At 28.4% G+C, this 12,264-nt stretch overlaps 2 protein-coding genes across 2 annotated transcripts in view; one reads left to right on the top strand and one right to left on the bottom strand.

Annotated features, from left to right (window-relative positions):
* LOC145192198 (uncharacterized) overlaps window positions 1-12,264 on the bottom strand; it is a 90,917-nt gene that overhangs the window by 14,468 nt on the left and 64,185 nt on the right. The window contains exons 65-71 of the mRNA XM_090078070.1: window positions 6,047-6,229; window positions 3,418-3,453; window positions 3,193-3,293; window positions 2,789-3,020; window positions 2,497-2,520; window positions 2,170-2,277; window positions 607-882 (exon numbers count right to left, since the gene is read on the bottom strand). Coding sequence (XP_089934196.1) covers window positions 607-882; window positions 2,170-2,277; window positions 2,497-2,520; window positions 2,789-3,020; window positions 3,193-3,293; window positions 3,418-3,453; window positions 6,047-6,229 — 960 coding nt within the window. The remainder of the gene's footprint in view (window positions 1-606; window positions 883-2,169; window positions 2,278-2,496; window positions 2,521-2,788; window positions 3,021-3,192; window positions 3,294-3,417; window positions 3,454-6,046; window positions 6,230-12,264) is intronic.
* Window positions 9,126-12,264, top strand: part of LOC145186566 (uncharacterized) — a 337,374-nt gene continuing 334,235 nt past the window's right edge. The window contains exon 1 of the mRNA XM_090077446.1: window positions 9,126-9,160. The gene's annotated coding sequence lies outside the window, so the exon portion shown is untranslated. The remainder of the gene's footprint in view (window positions 9,161-12,264) is intronic.

Raw genomic sequence — 12,264 nt, forward strand, 5'->3', positions numbered from 1 at the left:
CTTTGTAAGTTTAAACAGCTGCATAAAACTGTTTAGCATGGAATTTCCTTACTCCACTACAGTCATTTTTGAAAGTCTTTTTCGACTTTAAAATTCAGATTAGAACCCCTTCTGAGTTTAAAACGTCTGTTACACTTGGATTTCTCATAAAAAAAAGTTAAACTCAATTACTTACTTTGAAATGAAGTTTTACGCATTTATTTATTTTTTTAAACAGAAGTGTGCAACAGTAGTAAACAATTCAACACTAGAAACAGAAACTGTCGAAAAGAGGTAGCATTTTTATTTGGTATTGTGTAAGTGCTTTTTGTGAGTCATTTTGTAAGAAACTGAGAGTACTTGTTGTAATATAAAGAGTCATTCTATTCGCAACAAAAGTGCTAAATTCAAAACATTTTTAGCAAACTCTTCCACTTTATTGGCTTTTGCCAATATCATAAAAATCATGTTTATTATTCTTAACCATTCACACTTAGCAAAGCCTGGTTAAAACTAAATGCTCATTAACTATTTCTAACTGCAAACACAAATAAAACCAAAAAGAAACTGCCATGTTATCATTTTCTCATGGTTTGCTACCTTTCTAAATAATACAAAACTGCTTACGTGTTTTAAAACTTGCTGCTTCCCAGTGTTCTTGGTTTGTTTCGTTGATTAAGTTCAAAGTAAGGTTTTCCCCTTGAAGAAAAATGTAATAGCCTGGAAAGTCAAACGACTCAAAAGCAGAAAATCCAGAATACCATTTATCTTGGTGATGAATAAAAGAGACCTGTTTAGCTTGCGAGCTATTACATTTCATCAAAAACAGATTTTTTCCAACATTTGTAATAAACAAATCATTCATTGATTTTATAGATATTTTTGTATTTGACCCATCTAAACCTAAAATCAAAAGATGATAAAGTTGAATTAGATGTAAAATTAGTTAAAAGAAAATGTTTTATTTTCAAAACCTTGTTATTTCATTAAAATCAAATTCACTAAAAACACTCAAAGGTGTTGAAACAACTTTTTGACCATGACAGTTAACACACCAGTGTAAAAGCACTGCATCAATTTAGAAGTTATAACTGGAATGTCATGGTGATGTAAAAAACTTTTCTCATGATACAATAGCCTGAAAATACAGTTTTCCAGGCTATTACATTGTGCAAAATTTTGCATTCAAAATGCCTTGTTTTATTAACTTTAATATTGGTCCATGTGACCAATATTAATGTTAATAAAACTAGGTATTTTGAATGAACCAGTATTGATGTTAACAAAACAAGACAATATGGACCAATATTAATGTTAATAAAACAAGACAAATGGCCTTGTTTTATTAACATTAATATTGGTACATATGACCATATGATTTGTTCATACAATCATATGATGCAAATGATTGTTCCTTCAACACAAAAACTTAGATTGAGTTTATAGTTTAAACTTTTTTGATCCAACGTTTTATTCAGTTCAAACAGAAACCATTTAAATATCGTTCAAATTTGTTTAAACATGATAAAAGGTTTTCTTAAAAGTTCATATTTTATTTAAACAGATTTAAAAGAACAGAAAACTAAATAGTTTAATTGAAATTTAACAATAGAAAGACTTCATTGAGAACATAGAGAGATTACATGCTTTGATTGCCTAAATACAGACAAAAATATGTTTTACTCAAGGAAAAATCAGAAGTGGTAAAGTTGGCAATACAGTTTGCAGATCATGGCTTCATCATAGAGATAAGATCTCGTCCGTCTGACATTTGTGGCACTTATGTTAAAAGCTTGTATTCAAAGAAGGCAAGTGTAGTTAAAAAGATTTAATGTTTACAATAAACATTCATATGTATTATTGCATATACCCTGCATATGCAATGATACATCAGATATATGAGTGCATTGTATTGTAAATACCCACACACAGCGTGTTTAATTATAAAATCAGCAAAATCTTTCAAGAACAGATGCTTTTCATATCTTTATTTTTGCTGTTTTCTTATCAGATTGATATAAGCTGATAGTCTATAACCGTAACATTCAACTTACAACCTCTATTGATGCAGTGTACAGTCAGTGATTTGCATGTAACTATATCAAACATGTTACTAAAAAAAAATCTTAATGCTGCTATAATATTGATAAAAAATAAAATAAAAGTAAAATTTTAAAGCTAAAAAAGTACCTTTAACAAAATAGAAAACTTCAGGATCATAATTTTTACGTAATTGAAGGATATCATTCTTTGAATAAATACTTGAAGTAGAGTTCTTGAAAGGAACTAAGTTTATTTCTGTAAAAAAGTAATACTAATTTAAAAAATGAGAAAAAAGTAAACAAATAAATACCAGTGAGCAAACATAAGATAAGACAAAAAATTAACAGATTTTTCACATTAAAATAATGGTGAGAAGAGAATTCATAAATTTAAGAATTTAAAAAATTTGTGAGTAAAATTTACAGATTTACAGTTGATCACATTATCTAGTTAAGAAAAAAATAATACTTGAACCTTTTATAATTTCACTGTAGCATCCTAGGAATAAAAAGTAAAACATAACACCTTTATGGAAAACAGTAAATCTTGTGATTTAATATTCTTTTAATGATGGCAAATATAATTTACATAGAGAACAAACTGTGTATTGTAGAGAATAAACAATGTATATATTTAACATAATTGAGCTGAATCATACATTAAACATGCATATCTTTAAAAATAAAGTTGTTGAACTAATTAAATAAAAAACTAAGGCATAGTTAACTAAAATGGCAACTTAAAAATATCATGAAAATTGTTATACCTGGATTAACTCCATATACTTCCATATCAACAGCTATACTAGAAACTGATAACGGTTGGTAGCGAACATATCGCCCACTTACACAACTACTACAAATAATTTCTAACTTAATCAAAGCGTTGGTATTCTCAGAATATTTGTTACAAACAGAGTAGGCTAACATGTTCTCATAGTCACTAACTCTTATTTCAAATGAGTTCATAATGTAAGCATTTGTTGAGCTCAAGATGACCTTAAAACAAAATTATATCAATCAATTGCATCAATTATATCAGACACCTCCTTGTTAAATATATTTGTTGCTAAGATTATATCATGTAAAGTATGCTAAACTATTTTTAAAGATTTAAGATATAAGTTTATAATTACTATTTATTCTTACAAAACATTAAAATTTAAGCTACCTTGCAAATAATTTGTGATCTTTCCAAATCAACCTGTTTCCAAATTGGATTCAGACGAAATGATGAACTTATTACGTTCTTATGAAAAGCCATATCATACTCTAATTAAAAAAAAAAAATTAACAAAGCTTTATATTTTCTTTATTAGGATGCAAAAAAAATTATTTTCAGCCAAACATAAACCACTATAATGCCTAAGAAAAAATTATTTGAATAAACTAATACCATTGTTTCTATCAATATATGACAACCACGATGAATCTGGAAGAATTAAAAACTGAAATTAGGAAATAAAAATCAACTTCAAAAAATAAAACCTTATCTTTTACCATCACAGTTTTTAAGCAAAATTTATGTAAAAAGATGCATTAAAATAAACTGCTACTAGTGACAGAAAATCACTGTTTATTTTAAATGATTTTTACTAATCATAAAAAACAACTAAAAGCAATCCATCTTTGCACAAGTTTTACTAAAGAAGTGAGAATTATTTACTTTTAACTTTGAATGATGAAGCATGTAAATGGATTGTTTACACACTTCATCAAGTTATAAAAAGTTTGAAATGTAAAGAAGGTATTTATCAAACATACATTCTAATTTTTCCTTATTGAACATAAAGTAAGAATGTAAAATTTTAGAATATATTGACTGGATGTTTTATTTGTAGTGTACAAATTTACATAATAGCAATTCAAAAGCTAGAGAAAAAACTTTGATTATTATTAAAATATATCATTAATAATCATCAATGTATTTTTTCTAGCTTTTCAATCAAGAAAAGTATACAGGAAATCTTCTACCTTTTTGGCATTATATCAATTGAACATAACTTTGCATAATTATAAATTAATTTTAGCAGTATGAATTTACTTTTCAATTGACTTGCTTCATTCTGATGAAATTTCTTTCAATGACAGTAATAGAAGTTGACAGTAATAGAAGGGTGCAATTACCTATCTAAATGTTAGGAAAAATCTTCTGAATATTATTTTTATAAATCTATGACAATTTTACAAATTTTACATTTTTGCTTTTCCTTTTTTAGAAGGGGAAAATTTACATTTATTTGTTATATATGAAAATTTGCATTTGTTTTTATCAATATTATTTGTTTTTATTAATATTATTTTCAAGATTATGCAGAAACTATTTAAAAATATTTAATGCCCAAAAAATTAATAACATCAATCTAACTTTTTTTTACGAAAATATGGAACAGAAATTTAAGTGTAGTTAAGTTACTTATAGTAGAAATAAAATCTGAGTTAACCAATTAAAATTAAACTACCAAAAACTGACTGAAACTGAACCAAACTATTTATTTAAAAGCAACCAAAACCAACTGAAGTCAACCCAAACTTAAAATTTTTAATGAAGACATAACCTGATCAGCTAACACTAAAGGAAGAAAGGTCTAGAGTTATCCTCAGTTCAAATAGCACTAATTTTCTCAATGACATGGGATTCATACCCATACATTCTCTTTTGTGGCCTTAGAAGTTTCTGGAAATTCTCTTTACTGAACAATTGTTACAGTTTAAGCCGCCAAGTTTTATTCAGTTTCATATTAGACTTCTATTGATGTCAAAGAACTTAATTCTGCATGGAGAAGTTTTGTTGACTCATAACTTTTTAAATTAGCTGCTTATACAAAACTGTGTGTTGATGTGATGTACTATTTCACACTAACATTTTTAAAGTGAGAAATAGCACATCACATCAACACATATACAAAAAGTTAGATTAAAAGGCATTTTCTTAGAATATCTAAAAAATGATTTGAAAACACTCATGCACATACACAGAGAGTATCTACTTTTCATTTCTAATTTTAATTCACAAGAAGGAAGTAAATACAAAAATATTCACTATCACTAACAATTACACAAGAGTTAAACTAATCTTAGACCAGTTATTCTATTATAATAAACATGCAGTAAGTTGCTGAACACTGCAAATGCTCAACTTTCTCAAACTTATATGCTAATTAGGGTGGTCCTTGGTGAGAAAAAAAATTTTTTGAGAAACTTAAAATGAAGTAACAATATGCTTTGACATAAAGCATCATAGTGAACAGGTAAATGTCAGCAACCCCCCCCCCCCTTTCTTCTCTCTTTATCAGCTTGAAAAATTCTTTGAATATCAAAATCTTTAGAGTATAAATACGCTCAACCATCCATCTTGCTCTGTGTACTCCAGCTGGTGCTCTTAATGAGCTACCTCTGGAAGGTACTCCAAACAACAAGAGATTAATAAGTCTAGTTGTTCTTGACTGTCATCCAGTCATTCTTAATATTCACCTTATGGTTGTTCAGTTGCCAGTTATTCCAATAACTAAGCAAAAAGTTATGAATTAGCAGCATCAGCAAGCCAGTTAATGAAAACATAATGTATATTCAACCACTAAACAACTAAGTAGGCCAAACTTTTCACATGTGGTAGCAAATGTTGCAGCTCTAGTACAATGTTGCTATCAGATTTTCAATAAACTTTTTATAGTTAAAACAAAAATGTAAAGATTCCCTTTTTGGAATTAGTCTTTCGAAATTAACTCTTTTATCCATACTTTAATATCACTTGATTAAGTACTATTCACTGCAATCAAATTCTTCTTAATGTTACCCCTAAATTTCCCAGCACCCATTATTGGGGTTAGAGATGCAGTTCCCATGCCACTGAACAAAATAATTTTTTATTTTCTTGAATATCAATAAACAAACACAGTGTGCTATATATATTTATTAATCTAACTCTTTATTCTTGAAGCACATAGCTTATGTACTTACATTTATCTTTATATCTAAATCTGTATAGAAATCTAATATAAAATAAGCAAATAAAAAAAATTTACTTATTCTGCAAAGTAGCATAAACTCTCCAGTCACAAATCTAGCATTATTAGTATTAATATTGGTATTCCAATGTGCAGAAAAATCTTGATATTCATTATGACCAAGCAGCCCCATTTGAATAGAGCATCCTTTTGGAACTCCCTGCCAATCACTAACCTGGATCATACGCTTACTTTTAATGCCTGTTAAAAAAAGTGAAATAAAAAAAGTCAAAGAGATAAATAGTTTCAAAAATTTAATATGATCAGTGTAGCAAACAAATAATATGATCAGCAGAGCATTTTATTTCAAACAAAATATTATTAGGGGACACCACAAGTGAATATTTCCAATGTTTGAAAATATTCAGAAACTCTTTATAGTACAATTATGTTAAACCTTCTTTATTAAGACAAACCTGAGGATTAAAATGCTTAATATATTGTAACAAATGGATATTTTATATATTTTTCCTTCCCTCTGCTGGAATGCAAAAATGTTAAAATCTACTTATTTTTTCTTCTTAAAAAAAAGAGCATATTCTTTACCATTTAAAAAAAAATTAATTTCACAAAAGTTGATGTTGTTGTTGCTGTTGTTGGATTCTGTTTTGCTTGATACTTTCTCTTGGAGGGCTTTTGTCAGAAACTCAAAAGAAAGTAATTTTAAACTGTTCATTAGTTGGTTAAGCATCTTAACCTGCTGATTTGAAACAAAACTCCATTCGTTAGATGTTTACATTTAACTGCTTTAACAAGGAATTACTCTACAAATATGAGATTACGTTCTAATTTGAGATTAGGTATCTTTCTGAATGCAAGAAGGAAGCTTATAGTGAAAACAGTTGTTTGAAAGAAAAGAAAATTCATTTTAAAGATTTATTTTATGTTGATAATCATACAAACAAAATTGGAACATTTTGAGCTGACCAAATGGATCTCAGAGATAAATTGATACACTGAAAGCAAACTAAAACTATCAATCATAGAAGAAAAAGTGAGTGAGCAAATAAAGTAACTTAACTTTGAAGAGATAAAAGAGATAGAACCATTTGATAGAAGATCTCCTTAAACTGAAGCATTGAAGCAAAGATCTGAAAAAGTACTTATGGGTCTTAAAAATTTTAAGCTAGAATTAGATAGAGTTCTGTTAGCAGCAAATCAACCCTCTGAAACCCAGATTATCTTATAGTGGTTTTAAAATTATTTCCTTTATTGTAGATGCAAATGATGTGTCAATAATTCTGTATCAAACATTTTTTTAAGTTTTTGTAACCTTGACCTACTTATTCAGTTTGTTCCATAGGTGACCCACTGGGTTTTGTAGGGTTGTAAATAATATATTTTTATACACATAAAAAAAAAATTAAATGTTTAGAAAATTTTATTTAACAAACCTGAGAGTTTTTAAATCAATTTCTTTACTCTGTATAACAAAGTTACATTCAAAGTTACTTTACATTTTTCACAAATGTTGTTTGTCTTTATGTTACACAGCTTGAAATGCTTGAAATCTTCTGCTTTTAGTGGAAAATGGAAAAAACCATCAGTTCTGATCTCTGGTTCTGGTATAGTCCTTTGGTTAAATTTTTTCTTTTTTGATGGGCCTGTAGTTGAACCCTCTATAAATGATCTTCCATATTTATTTGTGTGTGCATTCAACTAAATTAGCTAAGATGCTTATTTAGTCTGGAAATTGCATTGGTTCAACTTATCCTTTTTAAGCATTGCTAAATGTTCACATGCATGATGAAAAGAGAGCCAAGCATTCACTAGCATTATGCAAACGGTCTGCCAAAATATGTACAAATATCACCGCTATGATCTCATGTGAAAAGATTGTTTGGTAATCAAGCAATTATGAAAATCTCCCATACTTTCATTGTACATTTTTATTACTGCAGGATACTGGACCTGAACTTAAGCTGAATTGGCTTTTTCCTACCTGTTGAGTGAATTACTTGGACTGTACATGGTTGATAGCATTTTTACAGCTCTGGTATCATACCCATGGACAACTACTACCTTGCCAGACTTTTAAATACACTGATCCATGGTCTCACAACCTTTTTTCTTCTAACTACTTCACTCTCAAGTAAAATGCCAGGTAAGCAATTGGGTCTAACTATTCCAGTGTATTGCCCATTTTCTGAAAATCTTCTAAAAGAGGAAATGTTGTGAAGAAATCGCCTTATATTTTGTAGTTGAGAGATGGCTCATTAGGCTCAATCTATGGTAAAGTTGAACTTAGCAGCACAACTAGATCAGAGCAAGAGAGCTAACATCTTTCTTATCTTTCTTGTCATAATACACTTCAAAGTCACAAAGTATACCAGTTGATATGGTTCTAGTCCACAATTTTATTCCCAAAGGGAAGGGTTTTCCCTTCACAAACTGCTTGCTGAACTTTTCCTTGAATGGCATCACCATCTCATCAATACTGTTCTTTTTTTGAGGTAAAACTGTTAAACAGTTACACCTAAATATACCAGCCATGATTTCACTTTCCAAAGCTTTTTCATTTTGCTCAATCTTTTCTTTGTTGGAAGCCAACCCTATGAGCAAAAGGAGCTCTTGCGGAGCTCTTTGAGCTCCCCAATAAACTCCGCTTGGACAGTAGATTTTATTATGTGCATATATTATGTATTATATTAATTCAATTTCGCTTTTTATATGAAAATTATGTACCCTATGCTATAGTTTGCCTTTTAAAGAATGTATAATATTTTTCAAGTACATAATGTTACATTCAATTTATTCATTTAAATGAGTAGTCAAGTAGAGCTCTCTGCGGAATTACAAAAGGTTGATTTATGATATAATGGAATTACAAAAGGTTGATTTACAAAATGGAATTACATAAGGTTGCAATATATTTTGTTAAAATTTCAAATAATTTAATTACAAAAAATAAAATAGCATTTAAATATATATATTTAAGTGCTATCACGGAAAAAATACATACTACAATTTAGTTACTGTGTATTAAGGTTAACTAATAAGTAAGTAAATAAATAAATAAATTTATTTATTATTTAAAAATGAAAATGGAAACTGGTCAAAGAAAGAAATGAAAAAAAGTTAGATGAAAATGGTTTTTAAACACATACTACAATTTAGTTACTGTGTGTTAAGGTTAACTAATAACAAAATAAAGAAATAGATTGATTGATTTATTTATTTATTAGTTAACCTTAATACACAGTTAATAAATTGTAGTATGTGTTTAAAAACCAGATTAGCAGTATTAGTAGAAAAAAAACCATATTAGCAGTATTAGAAGAAAAGAAAACTTCAAGCAATATAAATCATATGAAATGGAATGCTATTGTTTAAGATGACAAAAAAAAATCAAAAGAAGAATTGAATGTCATGAATATCATAGCCACTGTCAAAAAAAATAATGAAAAAATAAAAAATATATAGCTATTGTTGGATTACCACATTCAAATGAGTCTGAACGTGAGAAACGTAAAGAAGAGGATAGAGTTCAAGTTGAAGAACTATTCACAGAAATTGGTGTTGATAAGGATAAAATTCAACGTATTTATAGATTTAAAGCAAAAAAAGATAGAAATAACAGCAAAAAATTCAACAGCAGTCCAATTTTAGTTGAATTAACAAGCAAAGATGATCAAAAGAATGTACTGAAATCAGCTAAAAAACTTAAAAATAGCAATAAATTTACAAATATTTATATCAATCCTGATCAAAATGTAGCTGAAAGAAACCTTACAAGAGAACTGGTCAAAGAAAGAAATGAAGATTTAATGTTAGAAACTGAAGTTAAAAAAACCTCAAACAATAATGGTTTGTGAAACATGGTGGACAGATATCTCTTCAACAAATATACCAGGTTATTCACTATAGCGCAAAGATCGTTCTTATAGTAAGGGTGGTGGTGTTTGCATTTATGTTCACAATAGTATCAAATCATTTGAAGTATCAAATAGTATTTTAAACAATAATTGCATTGAGCAGATATGGTGTTCAATTGATATAGCAAATAAAATGATACTATGTGGATGCATTTATCGTACAGGTGATAGCAGTTTTAAAGTATGTGAAAACATAATAAAATCAATTAACTGTGCAACTGATTTAATTGAAAAAAGAAAATTTAATGGTTTATTGCTATGTGGTGGTTTTAATTTTCATATGGATAAGTGGAATGATGAAAATATTGGTATTGTTAATGACAATAACGAATCAGCTCTAGCATTTATTGAATGTTTACAAGGTAATTTTCCGCATCAAAATGTAATAAAACCGACATTTCAAATGAATGCAAACCAACAAACAAATGTTCTTGATTTAATTTTAACTGAATCAAGTGCTAAAATATTCATGTTAGAACACTCTCCACCTCTAGGAAATATACAACATGGTCATCATATATTAGACTTCAAATTTTCTTTAAAATCAGGAGATAAAACAAAAAAGTTAATTATAAAAAATTTATGTTCAATAAAGGAAATTATTACTTTGGTATACTTGCAAAAGCAATGGATTTAAAGACAAAAAACTGACAAAAGAATATAAAAAAACAAGTAATACACTGAAAAAGTTAATTAAAAAAACAATTAAGAAATATGAAAAAACGCTTGCAACAAACGCTAAAAAGAATTCAAAAAGTATATATGCTTATATCAACAGCAAAACGAAGATAAAAGATACAATCAAAGCATTTAAGGACAAAAATGGGGAAATAATAACAGAAGGTTCAAAAATTGCGAATATACTAAATGATTTTTTCAGTTCAGTCTTTGTTAAAGAAGAAAAAAATAGTCCACCAAGTGTTCAAAATCATGCAAATGTCAAATGTCAAACTCCTTTATTCACCTTAAAAACTATAAAAAAAAATTATTGAAACTAAATGTAAATAAATCAACTGGAGTTGAAAAAGTACACCCAAGAGTTTTAAAAGAATGTTCAAGTGCGTTAGCAAAACCACTATCAATTATATTCAATAGGTCATATTCAACTGGAGTTTTACCAAAACAATGGTTATGTTTTGGTAAAACTCCAGCTGAATATGACCTATTGAATATAATTGATAGTGGTTTTCACCTCTATTCAAAAAAGGTGACAAACTGGAAGCTACAAACTACAGAGCAGTCTCTTTAACATCAATTGTATGCAAAGTAATGGAGAGTATTGTAAGAGATTGTATAATGGACCATTTGATTACCAATTATTTGATTATAAACGAACAGCATGGTTTTTTAAAAGGTAAAAGTTGCAGTACAAACCTATTGGAAACAATGGACTTAATAACACAAGATTAAGAAGATGGTTTCTTGATAGACATTGCGTTTTTAGACTTTGCAAAAGCGTTTGACACTGTCCCACATGAGAGATTATGTGTTAAGTTAGCTAGTTATGGTATATATGGTGAACTACTAAATTGGTGCAAAGGATTTTTAAGTAATAGAACTCAAAGAGTTGTTTTGGGCGATAATGTTTCAGATTGGAAATTGGTTTTAAGTGGCTTTCCTCAAGGTTCGGTACTTGGTCCGCTATTGTTTATTATATACATCAATGATTTGGTTGTAAATTTACAAAATCAATGTAAACTCTGTGCTGACGATACAAAAATAATTTCAATATTGCAAGGTGAGTCTGAGCAGAGTAATTTACAAAGTGGTTAAGATAAATTGTTGGATTGGTCAAGCAAATGGTTAATCAAGCTTAATGTAGATAAATGCAAAGCTATGCATATTGGACCATATAATCCTCAATGTATCTATAAATTGGTAATGGCAGTAATGATGATGAGACAAACTTAACAACAACCACTCTAGAAAGAGATTTAAGCATTTATATCTCAAATGATTTAAAATGGGAAGAACATATCAATATTGCAGTTGGTAAAGCAAACAAGAAATTAGGATTGATAAAGAGGTGTTTCAGTTGTTTGGATGAAGAAAGCACAAAACTATTATTTACATCGTTAGTTCGCCCTCATTTAGAATATGGTGTTTCAATATGGAATCCTTATCTTAAAAAAGACATTGAGAAAATAGAAAAAGTACAACAAAGAGCAACAAGAATTCATCAATTAAAAGGTTTAAGTAATAATGAAAGATTAGATAAATTAAAAATGACAACTTTAAGTGAAAGAAGAATAAGAGGTGACATGATTTAAATGTTTAAAATTATTAATGGTTATGACAATGTAATTTGGCATCATCCACCAGATTTTCTAACAAACTCAATCACTCGTGGTCACAATATGC

The sequence above is a fragment of the Hydra viridissima genome, unplaced genomic scaffold (assembly GCF_058129835.1).
Source record: "Hydra viridissima isolate aposymbiotic clone 2 unplaced genomic scaffold, HvirCarnegie_v1 scaffold_2, whole genome shotgun sequence".
NCBI lineage: Eukaryota > Metazoa > Cnidaria > Hydrozoa > Anthoathecata > Hydridae > Hydra > Hydra viridissima.